At 43.1% G+C, this 24,383-nt stretch overlaps 1 protein-coding gene and 1 long non-coding RNA gene across 13 annotated transcripts in view; one reads left to right on the top strand and one right to left on the bottom strand.

Moving 5' to 3' along the window:
- Positions 1–19,996, top strand: part of LOC310677324 — a 35,300-nt gene extending 15,304 nt beyond the window's left edge. Inside the window, exon 3 of the long non-coding RNA XR_014511063.1 lies at positions 19,289–19,996. This is a non-coding gene — a long non-coding RNA (uncharacterized lncRNA). The remainder of the gene's footprint in view (positions 1–19,288) is intronic.
- LOC310677307 (protein FAM13A-like) overlaps positions 1–24,383 on the bottom strand; it is a 46,226-nt gene that overhangs the window by 17,970 nt on the left and 3,873 nt on the right. For 6 of the 12 annotated variants that reach the window (XM_083440125.1, XM_083440119.1, XM_083440123.1 and 3 more), the window contains exons 2-7: positions 22,064–22,170; positions 19,557–19,716; positions 17,831–18,040; positions 15,449–15,635; positions 13,485–13,623; positions 9,345–12,667 (exon numbers count right to left, since the gene is read on the bottom strand). In XM_083440125.1, the coding sequence (XP_083296251.1) occupies positions 12,602–12,667; positions 13,485–13,623; positions 15,449–15,635; positions 17,831–18,040; positions 19,557–19,716; positions 22,064–22,093 (792 nt within the window). In that variant the 5' untranslated portion in view covers positions 22,094–22,170 and the 3' untranslated portion in view covers positions 9,345–12,601. Of the gene's footprint in view, positions 1–9,344; positions 12,668–13,484; positions 13,624–15,448; positions 15,636–17,830; positions 18,041–19,556; positions 19,717–22,063; positions 22,171–22,500; positions 24,363–24,383 lie in introns of those variants that run through there. The other 6 variants (XR_014511035.1, XR_014511036.1, XR_014511032.1 and 3 more) reach the window with 4 other exon arrangements.

The raw sequence follows: 24,383 nt of genomic DNA, 5'->3' as shown, positions 1-24,383 counted from the left end.
AAAGGGGTAGGAAACCTCAGGTTTGGATCGAATACAGCCTTCTGTCTGGCCACCCCATCACCCAGGCTGCACCCTGTCTCCCAAGGCCATCTCCCTCACTGGCCCTGCTTCATAGAGCATGGAACTGTAGGCTTGGAAGGGACCATGAGGATCATCTAGTCCAACCCTCTGCAATGCATGAATATGCAGCTGTCCCATAAGGGGATCGAACCTGCAACCTTGGTATTATCAGCACCGTGCTCTAATCAACTAAGCTATTAAGGCTCAAGTGCCCATTTTCCTGCTTTCTTTTGCCATTCACTCCACTAACAGGTCACGTGTGATTTCCCACCCGTGGCTAATAGCCACTGGCAGACCTTTGAAGGTCCTGTCATTCTGCCCCTGCCCTCCACCTGACAGTACCCTTTTGTGAAGATAATATGCATTTTTGGAGAATGTGTATACTTGGCCACATGGATAAATTTATACAGAAACCAGGAAGATGAACTGCAGATATTCCAGCATGGATGGTGCTGCTAGCTAACATTAAAATTGGAGGGCCCATGGAATAGTTCACATTCCAATGACTAGTGCTGAGAAGTTCCCACAGTCTTCAGCTAAGGGTATTGATGTGCTTTTCAAGAAGAAAAGAGAAAGGCCCTAATGCTCACTTTCTGTTCTATAGTGCATTAAGTAGAAGAGATTCTTTAAGTGTGTGCCTTTAATGAAAAACAGTAGAATGTAGTATTTTTAGTTTGTGCCCATCTTTGAAGAATTTAATCCTGACAGTGATCAGCAGAATGCTTTGCCTCATAGAGTAACCAGGAAAATAACTTCTAACAGGGCGCAGAGGAGATGGGCAAAAAAACTAAACCTATTTCTATTTATATCTTTCCTTATCTAACCAAAATTATTTTTTGTTTTCTTTGGCTTTGACAGAGGGACTGTGGGAACTAGGCTCCTTGCCTCTTGAGAATTACTGTATAAGGGGAAAAACACAAATGCGCCTTGACATAAGCTGGTTTTATGCAATAGGTCATCTTGAGAACAGCCAAAAGTAACAAGGCTGTCTTGTTCAGGTCACAAGGCTGAATGTTCAGGGACTCAAATGTGTTCATATGTGGTCTTGCTGGGCGAAAGTTAGGTGAAAGCATGGGTGAAAGTTAGTTAGTTAGTTAGTTAGTTAGTTAGTTAGTTAGTTAGTTAGTTTAAAAAACACCCCATCTCTAATGATGTGCAACAAGTGGTGTAAAACAGCTTAGTTGCCCAGTTTGCATTTCTCCATCTACACTGAAAAGACACAGCCAGGCAGTTTGTGAAGAAGTATCTGAAGCAGGTACAAATTTGCATCTACATTAGGTGTGAGCAGATGCCTGCTTTGTAGATGGATCAATGTTTCTGGTGTCTGTGTTCTGTTTAATCGTCTCAGCCAAATGAATTCAAAACATATTGGGATGACTAATGTGTATACCACAATCCTGACAGCCAAGTTCAGCAAGGGAAAATGATTGTCGGGGAGTTTAGAACAGAGAAGCTGTGCGTGCGTGCGTTAAAAGGGATGCTTAACCTTCTCCTGCTGCCCACTAATTTCCCCTTCCCTAGCTGATCCATACACTTCACAGAGTTCCTTGCAAATAATCAGGAAATATATTGCGGGAGGGAATTGCAGGGGGGGAGAGGGCAAGGGTTAAGCACTCCCCTGTGCTGCTTTTCTGTGTCGCATTGGACCCTCTCAAAGCAGGTGCTCTTATGCAGGGGTGGCGGGAGGAACTCACAAACAGTTTTCATCTTTGAGTTTCAGGACAAATCATTCAAACTGGTGTGGAATTTGACAGCCTGTAAATTTTCTGTCTCCAAGTTTCTATTCTACATGGTTTCAGGAAACAGCTTTGAAATTGTGTGGGCAGTGCTGGGTGAAAACTTAAATCTAAAAAAGGAGAGGTTGTCGGTGATAGATCGTCCCTGCATGGCTGCCTCATATTTGCTAACTCCAAAAATTCCTCTGCTATCTCCTTTGCAGGAGGTATTTACACACTCCTTCACTTCTCAAAGAGAATCACTGACCAGGTAACTTTCTGAATCAGGGTGTTAAGACTGACAGAAAGGGCCTCCTTGGAAGTTCTACCACAGTCAGAAATTGGGGCAGGGATGGCCTGGAAAAAGATGCTCTATCTGTACAACATACCTAAACTGTGGTTCCCCATGAGGAAACCTTTAGATTTTTAGATTTGTTAGGGAGCTGAGAAATCCGTTATACATCTCTAATCTCCTCACAGCCTTTTTTTTTTAAACTTATCTTTCTTGGGTTTCCTTGAAGCCATAAGTGTACAATGGTACCTCAGGTTACATACGCTTCAGGTTACATACGCTTCAGGTTACAGACTCCGCTAACCCAGAAATAGTACCTTGGGTTAAGAACAGAAATTGCATGGCGGCAGCGGCAGGCCCCATTAGCTAAAGTGGTGCTTCAGGTTAAGAACAGTTTCAGGTTAAGTACGGACCTCCGGAACGAATTAGGTACTTAACCCAAGGTACCACTGTATAGCATAAGTTTGCCTTAAGAATACAGCTCTGTACACACCATATACTTAAATCACGACTTCCACCAAAGAATCTTGGGAATTGTTGTTTGTTAAGTGCTGGAAAATGTAACTCTGTGAGGGATAAACTACAGTTCCCAGAATTTGGGGGGGGGGAGGAGGGGAGAAGTGTGCCTTAAACGTATGGTGTGCATGCAGCCTGTGTCAGAAATTCTAGCCGCAGCAGCGTATTTTAAAAGCGGGGGGGGGGGGACGACTAGCTAGCCAACTGGAGGCCATTTTCTGAATGCCGATGGGATTGTTTTCATTTATGTCTGACATTTTGCAAATAGCAAGCAAAACATCAGCAATGGCGGCACAGCAGTTTTTACAGATAATATTCATTGACACCCCCCCCCAAAAAAAAGGATATTTGAGGGGCCGGTTGCTGTTGAGGGAAAAATCAAATCCATCATATTGGACTATTAATTCAGCTCATTATCTTGCAACACGCATGTGTCTGCCAGGCGAAGGTTAATAGAAAGTTTATGAAACTTGGAATGCAATTAAGTCTCTGAGGGCTGCACAGTTGGAGGCTGCGGCAGTTTCTATGGAAACCAAAGGGCTCAGGACTAGTAACAGCGGATTAACTTGAAGGGAGAGATAAGTACATGAAAAATAGCTCTCATCTACCATTTCTGTCTTAAAATGGAATGGATCAAAAAGTTGAAAACAAAGGAAGGCTGCAGTCTTGCCCATGGTTAAATGCGGCAGTATTTACAGACACAAATAGCTGAGCTGGATTACAACAACCAGCAATTTTATTTATACTTTTATTCATAAAATTTATATGCCACTTGGTTGCAAAGGGAGGGGGGAACGCTCAGATCCCAACAGGTCATAATTATGAAATGCCTGCCTGGTCCATCTCAAGGAATACTTATTTACTAACATCAATGCCCATGAAAATGAATGGATTATTTATATTAGTGGTGCCCTTTCTGCATTCATTCTCTTTTTTCACATATTACTATCCTCTGACCAAACTCCAAAGCTCCCTGTCATACACACGTTGACACAGACCCTACCTTCTCCCTTTGAAATGGAGAGTGGTTAAACTATTTCATTTAAGGATACTGTTCTTAAGTTTGTTGACTGGGAGCTCGTTGGGTGGGCTAGGTTTGAACAGGTTGAAGGGGGTTTGAATCGGTCTAGACAGGTTGGAACTGGTCTAGACCGGTTTGAACCGGTTGAAGCCAGTTTGAACCGGTTTAGACCAGTTGGAACCAGTCCATGCTGTTTGGAACCGGTCCAAGCTGGTTGGAACCGGTCCAGACCGGTTTGAACTGGTTGAAGCTGGTTTGAATCGGTCTACACCGGTTGGAACCAGTCTAGACTGGTTTGAACCGGTTGAAGCCGGTTGGAACCGGTTTAGATCGGTTGGAACCAGTCCAAGCTGGTTGGAACCGGTTGAAGCTGGTTTTGGTGGTCCAAGCAGGTTGGAACCGGTCTAGACTAGTTGGAACAGGTCCAGACGGTCTGAACTGGTCCAAGCTGGTTGGAACTGGTCCAAGCTGGTTGGAACCGGTCTAGACCGGTTGGAACCAGTTGAACCCGGTTGGAATCGGTCTACACTGGTTGGAACCAGTCCAGACTGGTTTAAACCGGTTGAAGCCAGTTTGATCCAGTACAGACAGGTTTAAACCGGTCCAAGCCAGTTTGAACCAGTCAAGACCAGTAGGAACCGATCATAGCTGGTTTGAACCAGTCCAAGACAGTTGGAATAGGTTGAGACTGGTAGAAACCGGACCAAGTCGGTCAGTACTAGTCTTGACCATTTTGAAACAGTCCAAGCTGGTTGGAACTGGTCTAGACCGGTTGGAACCAGTCCAGACCAGTTTGAACCAGTTGCAGTCAGTTTGAACTGGAACAGGCAGGTTTAAACTGGTCCAAGCCGGTTCCAACCAGTCTAGACCAGTAGGAACCGGTCATAGCTGGTTTCAACCAGTCCAAGCCAGTTGGAATAGGTTGAGACTGGTAGAAACCGGACCAAGTTGGTCAGTACTGGTCTAGACCCTTCTGAACTGCTCCAAGCTGGTTGGAACCTGTCTAGACTAGTTGGTACTGGTTCCAGCTGGTTTGAACCGGTTGAAGCCGGTTTGAATCGGTCTACACCAATTGGAACCGGTCTAGACCGGTTTGAACCGGTTTAGACCGGTTGGTACCAGTCCAAGCTGGTTGGAACCGGTCTAGACTGGTTGGAACTAGTTCAGACCAGTTTGAACCGGTCGAAGCCAGTTGGAACCGGTCCAGACCGGTTTGAACCGGTCGAAGCCGGTTTGAACTGCTTGAAGCTGGTTTTGGCAGTCAAAGCAGGTTGGAACCGGTCTAGACTAGTTGGAGCAGGTCCAGACGGTCTGAACAGGTCCAACCTGGTTTGAACCGCTCTAGACTGGTTGGAACTGGTTCAGACAGGTTTGAACCGGTCCAAGCTGGTTGGAACCGGATTAGACTGGTTGGAACCGGTCAGACCGGTTTGAACCGGTTGAAGCCAGTTGGAACCGGTCCAGACCGGATTGAACCAGTCAAAGCCGGTTTGAACCAGTTGAAGCTGGTTTTGGTGATCCAAGCAGCTTGGAACCGGTCTAGACTAGTTGGAGCAGGTGCAGATGGTCTGAACCAAGCTGTTTGGAGCTGGTCCAAGTTGGTTGGAACCGGTCTAGATCGGCTGGAACCGGTTGAACCTGGTTGGAATCGGTCTACACCGATTGGAACCAGTCCAGACTGGTTTGAACCGGTTGAAGCCAGTACAGACAGGTTTAAACCGGTCCAAGCCAGTTTGAACCAGTCTAGACCAGTAGGAACCGGTCATAGCTGGTTTGAACCAGTTGAAGCTGGTTTTTGCAGTCCAAGCAGGTTGGAACCGGTCTAGACTAGTTGGAACAGGTCCAGACGGTCTGAACTGGCCCAAGCTGTTTGGAACTGGTCCAAGCTGTTTGGAACTGGTCCAAGCTGTTTGGAACCGGTCTAGACTGGTTGGAACTGGTTGAAGCCAGTTTGAACCGGTACAGACAGGTTTAAACAGGTCCAAGCCGGTTTGAACTAGTCTAGACCAGTAGGAACCGGTCATAGCTGGTTTGAACCAGTCCAAGCCAGTTGGAATAGGTTGAGACTGGTAGAAACCAGCTTGGACCAGTTCAAACCTGTCTAAACCGGTTCCAGCCAGTTTGGACGGGTTCCAACCGGTCTGGACCGGTTCCAACCGGTCTGGACCGGTTCAAACCGGTCTAGACTCATTCCAACCAGCTTGGACTGGTTCAAACTGGCTTCGATCGGTTCAAACTGGTCTGGACAGGTTCCAACCAGCTTGGACCAGTTCAAACCTGTCTGTACCGGTTCAAACCGGCTGCAACCAGTTACAACCAGTTTGGACCGGTTGAAACTGGTCTAAACCGGTTCCAACCAGCTTGGACCGGTTTGTTCCACGCTGTGTAACACTGAAGAAAAATTGTCCATTGTGGCCCACTCCCCTGAACTTTCCTCAAACTCCACTAATAGATTTTCACACAAATGAAGGCCTCCTAAAGTGATATTCTGAATGTTTCAGAAAGCATTTCAAGCTAGTTTTCTCCTTTGTTCAATTTAATTTCTTTCTTTCTTTCTTTCATTCCAAAGCTCTGATACAATTAAACAACCCCCAAAACAAAACCTTGGAGTGAAAAGGGGCACATGAGCAGCCTCAACTCATTCAAGTGGCCAAGGTACAAAATGTTACACCAGAATTTAAACAGCATATATGTAGCTTTTATATGAAAGATGAATTATGTAATTACCCTTATTCTAAGGCACTCAAGATGGTATCCATGGCTTTTCCTGTCCTTCACAGCACCCCATGCATCATTTTGGTGGAGAGATGTTGAGTGGCTCAAGGTCACCAAGCGAGAGCTTCAGAGCCAGTTCTCTCCATTCCTTGTCCAATACTCTAATCACACCATGCCGACTCTCTGGAGCAAAGGAATAATCTGAAACAATTTGCATTCCCTCTGCTCCTAGAAACTACCACAGAAAATAAAATGAACTTGCTTCAATCTCCCTTATTCATTTATATCATTGATGGGTTAATTAATGTCATTGTGGAAGGAAAGGAGTCCCTGAAAAATTAATTCCCCCCTTCTTCTCATGTGCCAGAGGAAAATAGAAGCATCTGTTTCACGGTTCCTTGTGGCACCCAAACTCAGGGAACTGTGGCTTGTTTAAACAATCCAGGATCAAACTATGGTTTCATATCCTAGCTTGTTCTCAAAGCAAAGTTAAAACCAGTGATTTTGTGGCCTTCCAGATGTTGTTGAATTACAGCTTCCATACTCCTTGCCTATTGGTCATGCTGGCTGGGGCTAATGGAGGTTGGATTCCAGCAATATTTGGAGGGCTACAGGCTACCCATCCCTAGAACTCTAAGCAAACCACAGTTCCTCAAGTTCAGTCATCACAGGACTGGTGGTTAGACTAAAACTGAAAGCAGAAGCTTTTACTCTCCTATTCTGGTGAGTGCAAGATGAGAAGTGAGAAGGGAATTGTGCAATGAGTCACTGGGTACTTGGGCAAGTCATATCATAATGTTAACAAGGTATATTCAGACGTTCATTTGAAGTCAATGGGATTTAATCCTATTAAGTGGGGCTAGAATTGAAACTTCAGTCTCAGCATTCCCATGTCAAATGGGATAAATGGTTTCTAGAACACATTCTAGCTGCCTATTTCTTTAAACAAGGTACTGTTTATGTATGTGTAATACATGTGGTCTAACGCGGCCACAAATCATGAAGCATCTGTTCTTACATTCAGTTCTTACACACAACTGTAACTCTATATTACATTGATGTGCGTGTGGTCTTGCTAGCTGGCAGGAGACTAGTAAACACATAGCTGGGCACTGGATGTAAACAGAGAGCTTTGTCTATAGCAGCAATGGCCAAACTTGGCCCTCCAGCTGTTTTGGGACTACAATTCCCATCATCCCTGACCACTGGTCCTGTTAGCTAGGGAATTAGAATCATAGAATTGTAGAGTTGGGAGGGACCCCAAGGGCCATCTAGTCTAACCTCCTGCAATGCAGGAATATCTGCCAAAGCATCCACAGAAGATGGCCATCCAACCTCTGCTTAAAAACCTCCGAGGAAGGAGGGAGACCGTTCCACTGTCAAACAGCTCTTCCTATCTGAAACATTCTGAGAATTCCAAGGAAATACAGTATAACAAATCTCTCTCTCTCTCTCTCTCTCTCTCTCTCTCTCTCTCTCACACACACACACACACACACACACACACTATTCCAAACTGTGTACAAGCACTGAATATGTGTAGAAGAAGGAATGCTTTTCAGCATTGAGTGGAGGGGTGTTTTTAAGAAATGTTAATTCTTGTGCCCTTTTGAAATATTTTGCAAATGGAGATTATCCTTGTAATGTGCTTTGAAATTTCTCTGCTTTGGCTTAATCTTATCTCCTCCAGCAAGTCACTCCAGAGTCAATGGCCTTCCTCCAAACAAAACAAAACAAAATGTATTTCAGGTTGCAACGCACTTCAGCTTAACGGTTCATTTGCCTTAGAAGCAGCTATCTCGGTGGTACATAATGGAGAGACTACTTTTGATCTACATAGGCTAGTCTTGAAGCTAAAAGAACGAAATTTGCTAAAGGAGATAAAAGAGAAAGGAATGTACTCTTGCGTTGCCTTAGCAACCAGAAGACGCTAAGGTCCTTTCTCCGATATCTGACAAAATGACTGCTGTGGCTTTCAGTCTGGGTCAGCAACATCAGAAGGGCTTGGCAAGTGGAACTATTAGCAATATCTGTTACATATTCATTTTTTAAACATATTGCAAAATTCATGGTAAATACCCACATAAATACATTCTATTGCAATGCTTACTAAATTGCCGGAGCCCTGTGGTTCCTGATTAGGCATTCCACAAACGGCAGAGAAGATTCCCTTCGAAACAGCTTGCTTACCCATTACTGGTCTCTTCTAATGGACATCTGTGGCAGAGTGCTAGGTGATCCCTATGACATGGGGTCACTTCGTGCGGGAAAATGGTGAGGCCCAAATGGGCCTGGTCAGTGACCCACATGTCCTGAGTGTACACGCTGGCTTTGCTATGTGCAAGGATTCCACAGTAGATACTCAGGGCCTCCTTAGCTATTGAAGAGGGTACAGTGGTACCACAGGTTAAGTACTTAATTCGTTCTGGAGGTCCGTTCTTAACCTGAAACGGTTCTTAACCTGAAGCACCACTTTAGCTAATGGGGCCTCCTGCTGCTGCCGCGCCGCCGGAGCACGATTTCTGTTCTCATCCTGAAGCAAAGTTCTTAACCCGAGGTACTATTTCTGGGTTAGCGGAGTCTGTAACCTGAAACGTATGTAACCCGAGGTACCACTGTATAGGGCATGTGGAAGAACTGGACAGTAAAAAGGGTAGAGGGAAAATGCAGGGACTCATCCCTTCAGCTGGGAGGAAACACTTCCTCCACCAAGGTATGGAGATAGATAGATAGATAGATAGATAGATAGATAGATAGATAGAGTGAGTGAGTGAGTGAGTGAGTGTAGTTCTTTATTTCCATCAAAACTGGGCACATGTACACACACAGGCTGCATATACGAATATGCAGTTCACCTATTTGAACTAACCACAGAAGTTCATTCAAGATTATGAGCCAAGATTTCTCAGGAGAGAGTTTTCTGAGAAATTTATTGTTTGCCCTCACCCAAACTCTCCCAGAGAATATTTACACATACTCTCTCTCTCTCTCTCTCTTACACAGTCCACAAATATTTCAGCCCATATTATTCTTTCATTCATTTTTATTTATAATATCTATGTGCCGTTAAGGAGTGACGTTTCTAAACAGCTCACATGAAACAGTTAAGATCATTAAAAGATCTATATTACAACAGTTAACCAAAATACAAAAAAAACCCCACATCAATAACAGCAAAGAATACATCAGTAAAATGGAGCAGTGCAATGAAGCTTACAGGCCAGAGAAAGCCTGCATAAATTGATGGGTCTTCAGAAGGTATTGCTACCTCATGAACATCACATGGTTTATGCTCCAGAGAGCGGTGCCACTACTGAAAAGGCCTGCTTGCAAGATGCTATAAAATTGCATCCCATCATTTTTCGCATCAGAAAGGCCCCCTTGGAAGATCTGAGTGACCAACCAGAGGTATATTGTAAAGGGGAAGCTGGGCTGCTAGGTATCCTGTCCCCAAGCTGCTACTTATCTGTACCACTGAGACTGAAGTCACCTGAGAAAGACTTGTGCCACTGGCTTTGTGTGGGAGGCTGCAGTATCCACACACATAAAACAGCCTCATGGGACCAAGCCAAGTGGAAGCAGTGTGTGTTTGTACCTAGATGTTACAAAATACAGAGCTGCTACTGCCAAAAAGAGCAGCCCCATGCCAAGTTCCTTCTCCCCTACCCCGCTCTATAACATCTGCTCCCATTTACCACATGTCCCGATATCTACAGGACTATCAGGGGCAGAGAAAACTCAGAACAACATCATCCAGAATGAGGCAGGCCAAATCCAAAAGAGAGGAAGAGGAAAACTCAGCTGGGCGGGGGGCAGTGATGCTGGTTTTTTGGTGGTTGTTTGTTTATTTATTTTGCAATGTCTAGCACCGCTCTATGCAAAGGCAGCACCCTATGGACTGTAAATGTTAGATCAAATAACAGGGACTTTACTGACATGGATTTCATGTTGAGGGATGTGAAGGTCAGACTTGAAGCACAAATAATGATTATAAAAAACAGATCAAGCAGCTGAATTCAGAAAATATTCCCTTTGCTTGATGGACTTGGCAGACTCCTTGTTATATTTCCTAAGAGAAATATGCAAATATTAACTGTGTTGATAAAAGAATTTGTGCAGTAGAGTTACAGCAGCAGCAAAATAGAACATATTGTTATTTTTAGAAGGTCCCACTCAACCTGACCAGCAAAAAAGATTCTAAGTCAAAGCTATTCATTTTGTTCCCCGAGATTGGCAGTGCGGGAGGGGAAGGGAGAAATTAATTTTGGCTGCCTCCATATCTGGCTTCTTGCATTCTTCCAAATACAACAAGAAAAGAGTGTGTGGGTGTCTGCAGAGGGAGCCTAAAGGAATCTGGCACCCAGGGCATAAAATTAACATGACGCCCACTGGATAAATAAACATGGGTGCATGTGGGAAATCAGATAGGAGAAAAGAGAATCGCTTGAAAACAGTAGAAGACGGAAGGGAAAGGTGGTGTGGACAGGCATGGTTCAGCTGCGCTGACCTTTCGCTGTCAGAATCCGATCCACACCAACTGCAGCCTCTATTCTAGGGGCAAGAGGAGAAGCCCCAGCGGAAAATAGGAGGGACCACAGCTTTCAGGTTTCTAGTTCAATGGCAAAGCTTCTGCCTGTGTTGTACAGATTTGAAGTCAATGGGGTGGTGGAAAAGCCTGACCCTGTGGGAGGCAGCTTCTATCTTCTGTTGGGAAGTAGGAGTGGGGGTGGATTAAGGGAATCTTTGGAAAAATGGGAATGGGTCGAAGGAAAGAAGTGTGTGTGGGGAGAGGTAAGCAAGTGAAAAGCAATGGGGTAGAAAACAGCAGGGGAAATGACCCAGAGTTTCACATTTGCTGGCCCAGCCCACAGCCATCACCCAAGGTTTCTTGAGGGGGTGCTGACCAGTAGCAAAATGTGCCTGCAATGTGTCATTCTCTGCAAAGCTCTGTCTCCAGACACTTAAACATGCACATACATGTGAGAAGAGCACAATTCCTAGATGCTTTCAAAACACCGAGAAATAAAGACAACAGGGATATAATGACATCTCTTGCAGAGTCACAGTGGAAATTCACCCAAGCCTTGTTTGCTTCGCTTTGCGAAATAATTTTCCTAAACTCCAAAGGTATTATCAGTGGAAATTATTTCCAATTGTGCATCGTTCTGGATGGCTGGAGAGATTTTGTGGAGGGGAGTAGAAACGTTACTGCCTATTGCTTTGGATTAGCACAGAACCTAGAGTAATTTGTCCTCTTGGAACAAACGAGAGACAGATGGCAAACAGCAGCATCTAGAGAGAGAGAAGCACACTACAGCCGACAGCATTAGCCTTTCAGAAACAAGAGGCAAAGTGCAGCTAGTAACATTTTACTGACAGAGCATGGCAGTAACCATCCTATAACCGAAAACATGTCAGGGAATTGACAGTCATCCCCAAAGAGTTTTCAAAGGGATGGGGCAAGATTTATCAACATCCAAAGGCCCGGCCTTGAATCCATCCTTCAGAAAAAAGGAGAAGAGCCATTTGTTGTGACATACACACATACACACACACACACACCCAATAGCTATAGTAATATTATCAACAGAGGTCAGACACTTTTGTTAGCAGCAGGATTTGTGCCTTTGGCATATGATACTGCCTATGCACATTCAACTGTTTGTTTTAAAAGTCATTTCAAGTGTCAAATCAATGAGTGGGCCAAAGTTATAGATGCTACTAAGAAATAATCACATATAGTTGGAAATAGGAGGTAGAGTAGGAACTGATTCACCACCTATTTTGATTGCTGCTATTCCTCCCCATCCCTAGGGGCTGGGGCAAAAGCTCTCCAGAATGACTCCCTCTCAGCAAGAGAGAGGCATTCTGGAAGTCCTTGTGGAGTTTGCCAGGCTCTTCCTGCCCAGTGGTGAGGCTTCGAAAGGGCCTTTGCTTAAGAGGAAGCCCTTGCAGAGTCTCACAGCTCCCCCACCCATTACAGGAGCAGCGGAGGGAATGTTCTTTGCATCTCAGTGTTTTAATTAAGGATATAAATTTGCACACATATGTCCCCAAACATCTGATTATCCAAACGGATCCTTTGAGTTGTTATAAATCAGTCATGATGACATTGCTGTGCATGTGAACAGAAGAAGGGGCAAACTGTAAAAAAAGACCTTGAAAACTGCAGGTTAAAATCCAGCCAGTTGCCACCAAGTGGAACAGTGAGATTCCAAAACGCAATACTGACACCATGTGGAGGGAAGGGGCCAGCCAGCCTTAGGTTGCTTGCCGCATATATTATGGATGATGGATTTCCTCTGTCTGTTGTGTCAGCTCTTGGGACAATGGGGCAGGGGAGAGAATCTGTGGGGAAAGCGTACAAATTATTGGAATAGGATGGTGAGGCGGAAATAAGGGAGAAGGAGCAGTGATGTTATGTTGAAAACTGTTAATAACCTATTCTTTATAATAGATTTATAACTGTGCAAGAGAGATCAAAAGGTCATTTTCAACCCCCTTCACCATATATTAGAGGCATATATGTCCTCTGTCATTAACCCCCAAAATTTAAACTGCATTGCAGCCAAGTTCACACAAACAGCTTATCAAATGGTGAAATTGTCTCTTGACTCTATGTCTGAAAGGCCACTTCTCCTAAAAACATCTTTACACCTAGAAAACCAGCTTGTCAATAAAAAGACAAGGCTGGAACCCTTTCCCCCTAGTTTTTAAAAGCTTTCCCCCAACACACAATATATAGTTTTTCATATTTACTGATTATGTAATTACAACATAATAGTTTTCATATTTACTATGTAATTACAACGTAATATATATCATTCCATTATTAAACCAGATACTGTATATCATAATTATAAAGTGCACTATATTTAAGACCCTTACATGAAACTTGACAAAAAAATAGATTTAAGCTCACTTGCCCTGGAACAATTTATTAGCGCCTTCAGTTTAAACAACACTCTCTTTAAAGCTGATCATTTGTATTCTTTGGCAGGGGAAATTATCATTTAAAAACCAAGTTTCCCATCTGCACTCGATGTGCCACTGATAAACCAAGCATTGACCATGGGGTGACTTCACAGTGTAGTTGAGAAAAATACATACCTAGGAGTTAATGAGAAATTATCTGTTGACTCAGGCTCCCTTAATAGCTCCTTACCTGGGGGTCACCTGCCTCTGTCAGTGAGAAATGAGTGTCAGGGCAGACCACAAATATCTCCTCATGGTGCTGAAGAATATATAGGAGAATGCCATTGCATACTGCTTGTTTTTTATGAGCTATGGGGCTGCAAGGAATTCTGAAGAGGAAAAAAGAAAATGGAATGCCATCAGTTTAATGGTCCTCATACTCTAGCCCTATGAATCATCAACCACCCAGTCTGGTGGTCATTAGAAAGGAACTTACAGAACATAAATGTTTTAGGTGCTTGCCGTTATGTTTTATAAAAGGAGGAAATGAAAAGATAAATGTGCATGTTGTAGACAGCTCGTGTGTGTGTGTGTGATCAGCGACAATTTTTGCTGAACTTGCCATAAGGAGAGGGAGAGAAAAAGAAAGAAGCCTTTTCTGTGCTTGCTTTTAACAAGTCAGTACATATTAGATGTAGCATACTTCTAACCTGAATTATTGTTAGGAATTGTGCTTGCTATCCTGCTTTGGCAATAGTTATTTGTATATATAATAAAACTGTTATTAAAATATCTGGATAAAATCTAGTAACTCCATGCTAAAGTCATCCAAATATTGCAAGAAACTGAAAGCTCACAGCATGCACACAGCGTGTGCATTATATATAACATGGCCAATGATGCTGTTGTTCTCTAATGGAAAATGCAAATGTTGTGGTGGTGGGGAAGAGATTCATTCATTTTTAATGACACTGTAAACAGTAAGTTTCTGTTTAATCCAGACATTAAAAATATTTGGGTGTTTGGTCCTGCTGTTAATTCAATAAAGCGATTATTGGTGTAATTATGAAGGCTATATAAGTTATGGTACATCAAAAGAGGGTTGTAAAACGGTGGCATACTTCATAGTCTAATGCTGTGCATCCTCTCAGGCCCATATAAATTCTGAAGCTGAATATTAAATTGTCACTCACTATAATTAAGTGATAATTTAATGCAGTCAAGGTCCCCAGCAGACAGGCTGGGAGAGCAGATAGCCACAGAGGGGGAAATGCATCAGCAATGTCAAGGAAGCCACTTTCAAAGTAGATGCAGTTTGGTAACTCTGATTGTAGTTGGACCAAGGTCTCCTCCATGTGTGTCTTTCTTTTCTTTTCTTTTTTGCAGATGTATTCTGCAGCATGTCATTGGACTGCAGCATTAGTGGTGGACTGCACCAGCCACACATAATTCTACTTTGTCAGTGGTTCCACAGTGCTTCCTCAATATTATGGCCATTTAGAGGGACACTCTTGCACTATAGCATGACAACTGCGGGACAAAATAAATAAATAAACCAGAACATTTGTGGTATGGAAAGTTACAGGATTTCAGTTAGAAGTTATGGGACATGCACAGATGCATGGAAAGAAAAGCAGTCCTAAAACATCTGTCCTAAAACTTCTGCAAGAAAACAGTATTTAAAGGAGAATTGTGTATAACAGCCCTGATACCATCATGAACACAAATAGTCATGAACGCACAATGAAAAGCACATCTGGAGGAACTCCAAGACTGAACATGGCGAACAAAATGCCATGAAAAAGTAATTCTGCTATTACTTACAAACTTGTAAATTCCAAGGCACATGGAAACTCAGAGGACACTTACATTTTAAGTCAGTTTAAGCATACTACCCTCGGGACCAGAATACACAACCAGCAAAATCATTTGCGTAAACTGTTTTCTGAACTATCCCACTTCAGGCAGTGAAATAAGTTTGAAAGCTCCCACGTGGGAACAACTCTTTGAAAATGGAAAATTAATCTCTCAACTAGGCCAGAACCCTTCTCTCTTGCATGTATTTCTAGACATAACATATCCAAGAAAGGTTGAGGGCTTCTTTAGAGGGAACATTCAAGCCCCCACCTGCAGACTAAAGGAATGTTGCCAGGAAAGTTATACCACAGGAAAAGGGAATTTACACATTATACAGCAATCATAACAACATCTTACCGGAAAAGGGTGGGGCCAAAAACAACGGCAAGGTTCTCCATTGTCATGTGGTTCTCATCGCTATGTGCTGCCACTTTGACCAAAAATCTAATAAGGAAATGGAAAAGGCTATAGTGGGCTTTCGGTAGGCTGCTTAATAGCCTTCTTAGGGTGCATCCTGGGCAGTCTGCCATGTCGTTTTTATTATCTGTGAAGGATTAAATGTTAATCATTAACTAAGGTTAGCATAAGTTGTAGTTATTAGTGCTAGTGTTTCATACTTACTGAGTACCAAGCATGTGCAAGGTGTTTTGTACTGAGGTAAGATGGTCACTGCCCAGATGGGTGGCAGAGAAGCATTGACAGCATAAACATGAGTGACGTCCTGTGCAACAGTGAGGTGTATGATAGGGTTACCAGATGTCCCCGTTTCCCGGGGACAGTCCCCGGATTTGCAAATTTGTCCCCGGACAAATTCCATCACCAGAATGTCCCCGGATTTCATCTAATGTCCCCGGGAAACGTGGCAGCGGCAGTCTCAGCAGCCCGGAACCAGCCTGGTAGCGCAGCTGGCTCTGGCTGGCTTCAGGAGGCGCCTGCCATTTTGCCTTGCTGGAAGTCCCCATATGATGTGTTGCGCAGAAGTCACATCATATGGGGTATCGGTGTAGGGGCTGAAGACACAGTGCTGGGGCAAGAGCTGTGCAGGGTCCTTGAGTTTGTTGCGCCGCTGCAGCTTAGCGCTCAGCTAGCCATCAGCACGCTGGCCAAAGCCGTCGGCTCCAGCTCAGCCTCCGAGTGATGCTTGGGCAGCTACAGCTGCTGCTCGGCTTCACCATTGTGCTCCTCGACTTGCAAGCGGCGGCTCAGCTTGTTGGCCAGCTCTTTGTTGGTCATCACGGATGAGAGGCGAGCAGGAGACGAGCTGATCCAACCCAAGCGCGCCGCCTCTGGGACTGCTGACTGGGCACGCCAAAGCGTGGATGGCAGCCGCTGGATGATGCCTGTGCAGGAGATGGCCAAACAGGCGGGCAGGGCAGCAGCAAGCGGAGGCGGTTTCTGCTAATGCTTACTCCCAAATAAGACTATAGGGGATCGCAGTGCAAGGTGGGAGAGGGAGGGAGGGAGGGGGACAGCACAGCTAGTGCTGCAAGAAAGGCCAGGACCCAGAGGAAGGCCGCACAGAGGAGACCACAGAAGAGAAGATATTACTTTTTTAAAAAAATAACTTTTTTCCTTTTTTATTATATATATATATATTATTTACCAGTATTTATAGTGTCCCTGGATTCATTGAAATAATTCTGGTAACCTTAGTGTATGAGCATCATATGCTCTTGAAATTCTCCCCATGGGAGAGACATGTACATTCCCCTTTTGCACATTATGTAGAAAGTGCAAGCAGAAGGTGTACAAACCTGCAGCTTCTTAGTAACATGCAAACCCAACTCTGTGTTACACCGACAAAACTGAGAAAGGACAAATGTTTACGATCAATCATCATGAATAGCAGGAATGGGCACGGAGACAGTCAGTGGGTAGGAGAGAAACAAATGACGGCCAATCTGCACATACAGACATATCACAGGAAATGGCCTTCTGGGAGTTGCACCACTTCAGACTGCGGGTAGGAGATGCTCCCCTCTTTGTTGGGGGGAGGAGTCCTCAGCATGGAGCAATCTAGAACCCTCCTTCTTGACATCACCACACAAGCAGAGAGGGTTGGGGTTTTGGTTTTGTTTGGGGCTTTTTTCAACCTAGGAAAGCAGGTAAACATGCAATCCTCACTTGCAGTCTGAACTAGGTTCCAGGAAGTTGCATGATTTCTTTGCATAAGTAGATCAGCTCTAAACTGGTATTCGGGAATACCAAAAAGATTTTGCTAAACAAAGTTTGTCTTGAGGGTTATTGGAAAAAAAGGAATGTGGTCTGGTGAGCAGAGACGGAAAAACCTTTCCAGGCATATGTAGTGATATAGCTGAAAGCACAGGGATGAGAGCAAAGCAACCTGCAGTTAATTAACATGTGAGTTTGAGAAGCACAGAAGAAGTGAAAAGGGTAAGAAGGGGGAACACAAGAGGATATAGATAAAGACTTTTAAAGCTTGATGAAGAGGGTGACAGCAAGTCAGTGTGCACAAATTGATACCAATGGCCACAAACCATTATGCAATCTTGAGCAGATCCATGTAGTGTTCATCATTCTCTGAGTTTGTTCAGCACCTCTTATGCTCAAGGTCAAACGCCTTCATTTGTGTTTGACAAACTGGCTTCTAATTACAGAATAGACCAAAATATATGTATCATCCATTTCAACCCTCTCCCTGATCAAGAACCTTTGCACGTGTATCTTTCCAAGATGTGGCAACATGCCCACTTGAACAAAAATATGTAATTGTTTTACCTTCAAAAGTAGCTAAAATATTGGCGCACAGATTGTCAGGGAGAACAGCGACTGGGAGCTCATTCAGGAAGAGTTTAAGCAGGCTGGCAATGGAATTGACATCTCCTTCATTAACAAGATCCACCTCTTCTCCTTGGTCATACTTCTCCTTCAGCGCTTTGATTTTGGTCACTGAGCCACTGATCCGAAATAGGCCTTTGTGATTCAGACCTATTGGAATAGGCAACATCCTATAGTAACAGCAAATTTCTTTTCCTACTAACATCCATGCAGAAGGAGGGGGTTGTGGGAACACTAGGATTTGAAAAAAAGTAGGGGGGAAGAACACCTGCTTCCTCACATACTGTCTCAGATGCATGACTGCATCTCTAAATTTGTTCATGTATGGTAGGAATGGTTTCTGGGTATGCTTTTGTCATGGCAACAAAACTAAACAACCTGGTAGTTAATCTGCCTCTTTGTAAGCAAGAAAACATTTTCTTTAAGTAATATGAGAAGTAAGTAAAGGTAAAGGTAGCCCTGCCCATACGGGCCAGTCTTGACAGACTCTAGGGTTGTGCGCCCATCTCACTCAAGAGGCCAGGGGCCAGCGCTGTCCAGAGACACTTCCGGGTAACGTGGCCAGCGTGACATCGCTGCTCTGGCGAGCCAGAGCCGCACACGGAAACACCGTTTACCTTCCCACTAGTAAGCGGTCCCTATTTATCTACTTGCACCCGGGAGTGCTTTCGAACTGCTAGGTTGGGCAGGTGCTGGGACCGAACGACGGGAGCGCACCCCGCCGCGGGGATTCGAACCGCCGACCTTTCGATCGGCAAGCCCTAGGCGCTGAGGTTTTTACCCACAGTGCCACCCGCGTCCCTAATATGAGAAGTACATGGCACTAAAACACTCCCCCCCCATAGAAATAAGATAAATCTATCATTTCAGCGTATGAACATTATGAATATTAGTGAATAAATACACAGTCCTGATCTGTCAAAATCAATGGGAGGCCTGGTGTCAGTTCTAAAATGGTACTTAGCTCTGTAGCTAACAAAACTGCATAACTATTACTTCGGGTTACCTACATGAAAATTATTTATTGCTATACTTAACTTCTGCTTTATTGTTTTGCAAGTGGTTATTTGCAAAGAATATATGACTAGAGGTAAGGCAGGTGTCTGTTACCAAGAACAGATTTTGTGTTCTCTCTCACCCACCCACCCAAAAAATGGGTTGAGAAAAATATTCTCAGAAGACATTCTTATGGGGAAATTTCTGAGATTTTTCTTTTTCTCATTCCCCTAGGAAAAGAAGGTAGCTTTGCAAAAAAAATCTGCAAACATTTTCTTTAAAGATGTGTCAATGGTAGGGAAAGAATTGGGATTCACCAATGAAATAATTGACTTAAGTCTTTTGATTTTTAATGGATCTAAGCAGAGTATGACTAATAATGGATATCACCCTCTATTTCAGAACCCAGAAAGTGCCTTTGGGCATGCCCAGGATTGATGACATCATAGACACTTCACCAGATGCCCAAATCAGGGGCCTGAAGCAGAGCACAGGATCAATGATGTCATAATTGTTCTGGACAGAGCCACAGACCATATGAAATCCCCACTTCAAATGCTGCTTCCTAACCAGATCAGGAAGCCACAGAAATTCAGTGCGGAGCTCAGCATTTTTACTGAAAGGAACAAAAGAAATTCTTACAAAGTTCAGCTAAAGATAATGAACTTACCAAACTCTTCTAAATATTCCACCAAGTGCTTGACAACGGAAGGAACAGGAAATTGAGTTTCCTCTTGGGCAAAGTAGTCAAGAGGAATGCCAAAAGTTCTCTGAGGTTGTGGTCCAACTTTATTTCTACAGTACTTAATTTCTACAGAGGATAACGACTGCTGCAAACAGAAAGAAATGCAACACCTTCTTGAGGCCTCTTTGCATTGATGCAAAAGAAATTGAAGGAGCAGAAGAGATCTAATGAGCTTGGAAAGTTTTTTTGTGGGGATGGGGTAAAAAATGTATTGTATTCATACAAACTATTGGGAGGGGGGATCTCAAATTGGAATGGAAATTTGGTTCTGTCAGCAGAGCAAAATCAAAGGTTCCCACTGCTCCCATTATTGCCTTTTAAAGCAACCTGAGTCAGAAAAAAGATTCCCGTCCAAATAATTCCAAGCTTTGGTTTTTATAGTTATTTGTTTGTTCTGTATACCACCACTGTATCAAAATTCAAGTGATTAGACTAAGATTTTATCTAACCATGCCAAATTTCTTGACTTCTCAAAGACACGACACAAAAGGAAAAGGGATTGGGAGGGTGAAGGGGGGAAAGGAGACAGACATTAGTTTTTAGTTGTGAGGTTCTTGCAATGACCAGTTGAAGGGACAGAGTAGCTAAAAGGAGTAGCTAAAGGTTTCTGGTTCCTCAGCAAAACTGAGAGGGAGGATCTGCAGTTCTGTTATAGCCTGATAGAATGCCTAAACATCTTCAAAATACTCAGCAGCTGATCATAGTACTGGCAGTTTTACAGAGTACTTTACTAAGTATTTTTTTAAAAAATAATAATAACATTTTAATATTTTTATTTATTACAGGTTTTAGAAAATTGCAGCTGCATTGTTTGACTAAAATAGTCAAACAATCCATGATGCAGGTTTTCAGCAAAAGCTACTCTTCCTAATGTACAAAGTAACTTCTGCATAAATAATGGATTATTGACTTTGAATATGATCTCTTCCAAGAAAGGAAGGAAGGAAATACAATTCTGACTTTTTTGTAATTTTCCCAAAAGTCACAAGTAGGGGCTATTTAAAAAAGATAAAATCACACAGATTACCTAAAAGTGAGTAGCTGAGGTGTAAGTTAAATATCATGCATGAATCAACATTGCAGATCTCACACTGAATTTAATACATCTTGATCTTTTACTTATTAGCTAGTATTTATAATGTTGATAAATTGAAAACATCTATTTATATCTTCTTTTCAGGTCAAAATACTCTATAATGTCATTTACATAATACACTTCTTGCTCTACAGATTTATAACAGCGGAACGGAGTAAAATTATGCACTCTGCTGGGTTGTTTACTTCTGTTGCCATGACAAAAATATGCAAATATAATTCCTGCTAGAAATGGACAGCCTTAAGACTGCAATATTATGTACCTTTACTTTGGAGTGAATCCCACTGAATTAATTGTGATTTACTCTGCTCTGAAGAGAATGAAGAGTCAAACTGTACCAGCTATGTCAGGAAAATAATTGCTGCTGCAATTCTAAATTTCATTATTTTCAAGAAAGGTTGGGCTATCAGTAGCCACTAGCCATGATAGCTATGTGTGATCTCCAGTGATGGAGGCAGTATGCCTCTGAATACCAGCTTCTGCGAATCACAAGTCAGGAGAATGCTTTTGCACTCAAATCTTGCTTGTGTGTTTTCCATCAGCATCTGGTTGGAACCATGAGAACAGAACACTGGACTAGATGGGCCTTTGGCCTAATCTAACTAGGAAGGGGGTGAGAACTTGGTTAAGCTTGCATTTATAGGTGAAATTATCTAATTTGCAGTTCCCAAAACAGGGGTGGTAGTCAAGAAAGTTTTATTCATGCTTTACCCACGACAATTAATTAACCTAAGTTAGGTCCATTGATTTCAATGGTCTGCTCGGAGAAAAATTTAGTTGATTACCACCCCCTGTTGACAAATACACCTGTTTTCAACGGAGCCAGGGAAATTGCCATGTAATCTCTCCACTGAGCACCGAATAATTGCAATAAAACTTGGAACATCCATCTTTGACCTTTTACATTTGAATTATGAACACCAGCCTCAGCTCCCACATGCCATCCTAAGCCAGGTAGTGCAGAATTCCCTGCAATGCAGTATTAAATGTGAATCTCAATGACTGTGTTTTACTAGTTGTTGTTTTTTAGAGCAAATCATACTGAAATCAATGGGGCTTGCTTCCAAGTAAATATGCTTGCAATCAATCAGGGTGTTGAAAAATAAAATGCAGTCAGGAGAAAAAACAAGAACGCTGATTGAATTGATAGTGCAAATTGATGATTTGTAAAAACAACAACCCTTAAGTCTCCTTCAAATATTCAGGAATGTATTTCTGATTCTGGCAGTCTCTGCATTTTTTTTAATCTTCAGAGATAAAATAAAGACCTCTTTTGTTTTTTCAGATGTGGATCAGTCACAAGTTAGAAACAATTAGCTAGTAACATTCCACTTACACAGATCGAAATGGAGGCACCTGTTCCCATGTTAAGCCTGATCAACCAAGCTCCACTGTGCCGAATGTCATGTTCCTTGGTCAATCCATGTCATCTTCTCAGCAACTCTGCATGCAACCATTCAATACATTATAATAAATTTATTGTTACATGCAGATTCTTACTTTAATCTAGCCTGATCTAGATTAAATAACCTAGTTTATTTTTCCTCCTCTAACAATAATTTTTACTCAGTCAGCTCTGTAGCTACAAAAAGTTACTGAGGTGTCAGAGCCAATGGTGTTACCATAGTGCCTAACACACACACACACAGCAGCAGCACAGAATAACTTCCGACATGCTCACAGCCTGCTTGACATTCAGGTTTTGCATTCCATGGGGAAGTAACTAGCAGAGCTGCCGATTATTCCTTCCTGCCAACCCTGACCACTTCTTACCCAGGAGATACCATTCCTTACAGATGAAAACTAGAGAATCATAGCGTTCAAAATAGTGTGCCGAATTGTGAGGATCCCACCTTTCTTCTTGGTAATATTCTAGCTCTTATTCAGACTGTAAAAGTGAATAGGCAATGTCTGGTGAAATACTGGGGCTTGGGGCAATTTCCAGGGGCCAGGATTTACCATTTCTGTGCCCTGCATTCTCTTCACCATGGTTAGTGGAAGCAGACTAAATTATGCAAATAGAAAAATATACAAAAACATGCTTTATGTGCGTCATTTATGTTGTTTGCAGAATTCAGGTGTGAATGTGGTTTTGCGCAGAAAATATTGTTCTATGCTATGGCTAGCAGAAAATATTTTTTAAATGGGACAACTAATGCATATTTGCGCTACGTGCTTGATTTATACAGGTTGCTTTTTCTGGTGCAGAACTTTTGTCACAGAATCTGGATTTACATAAGTAAACACTTTTAATTCTATGAGGTCGCCACCATTGCATTCCCTGGACCAGGGGTTTCCAATCCAGTGACTGCAGGTTCACATGTGCACACAAAGGCCTTCCCCGATGCCATTGCGGTCCCTTTGCCCCACTGAATTCAGGCTTGAAAGAAGAATTCTGTTGTAGCCAATATTACAGGTTGTGGTGTGGGGGCCCATGGCATTTCTTAAATCTCCCACAGGTAGAAAAGTGCCCACAGGTAGAAAAGGTTGGCAACATCCACTCCAGATAGGAGCCTGGGTGCCAGAAATATATTTTCCCATAGAACCTCAATCTCTCACAAATCTTTTCTTAACACTGATACCACCTAACAGGAAGGGCTTAATAGCTATGAGGTGTGTGCATTTTGACATGGCTGCACAATGCATACAGAACTCATAAGTGAGATGTAATCGTAACAGTGCAATCCTAACCCTTTTTATCCGTGTTTCTAGAGGGGACTTTGCCAGCACGGAGGAAACTGGAAGCTATCACTGGTAGCTCTCCTACCAGATATAAAACAGTCTGTTTCAAGACAAAGTACTGGCATCTTTGGAGTCACTGGATCCAAAACCCTGCAGATCCTCAAAGGGGTCTAATTTTGTGTTTGGTGATGGGGGGGGGAGCCACTCCACCTTCTGCCCTCAGTGGTGTGAGCGTTAGGGTTTGGGACACAGCAGTCCATCTGCTACAGTTTAGGATTGCCTTGTCCAGTGTTAAATCTCCTTTAGAAAATCAGTTTTTGTTTCCTGTAAAATATGCACAGCAGCTAGTATCCAAACAACTACACTAATAGTTCCACAGGCCCAAGACAGTATCGGGCCTGCGTTTGTTGAGAAGCAGCCCTTCATGCCACATGGCAAACTGAGGCTTTCAAGAGGATTGTATGATATACAGCCGTGCTGCTCAAATGGGGGCCTTGAGCCACTTCCAAGCAGGCCTCAGTGCCTCGCAGCATTTTGGTTGGAGCAAAGGAAGCGCCAGCAACTTCTTGCATGTTGAGCAAAGGTGGTTGGCAGAAAAGCTAAGTTTAGAAGAGGGAAGGAAGGCCTCCCCTCCAACTGAGGGGAGAGGGGGCCAGAGGAGATGCTGAAATGAGAAGAACAGTTTCTCTCTCTCTCTCTTTAGTAACTGCAGCAGCCATATTGTTTATTTAGTAAATAAACGAACTTGGAATAGAAATGAAGAGTATAAGAGAGGAAATGCAATTATGGAAGGAGAAAGTGAACACAAAAGGGCTGTGGGGGGAGGCGGTGGACTAGGTACAAGCCGAGTTTGGGAAAGAACGGGAGAAGAAATCACAGATGGCCACCTCGAGAGATATGTGGGGGCAGGAATAGAAAAAGATAAAAAGCCTTGTTTATTTCATTTAAGAGCTTATGGACTTCCAAATTCTGCC

Source organism: Podarcis tiliguerta, assembly GCF_965153285.1.
Source record: "Podarcis tiliguerta genome assembly, chromosome: 5".
NCBI classification, from domain to species: domain Eukaryota; kingdom Metazoa; phylum Chordata; class Lepidosauria; order Squamata; family Lacertidae; genus Podarcis; species Podarcis tiliguerta.
Note: the sequence above shows the minus strand (reverse complement) of the source record. Positions and strands in the feature narration are given on the sequence as shown.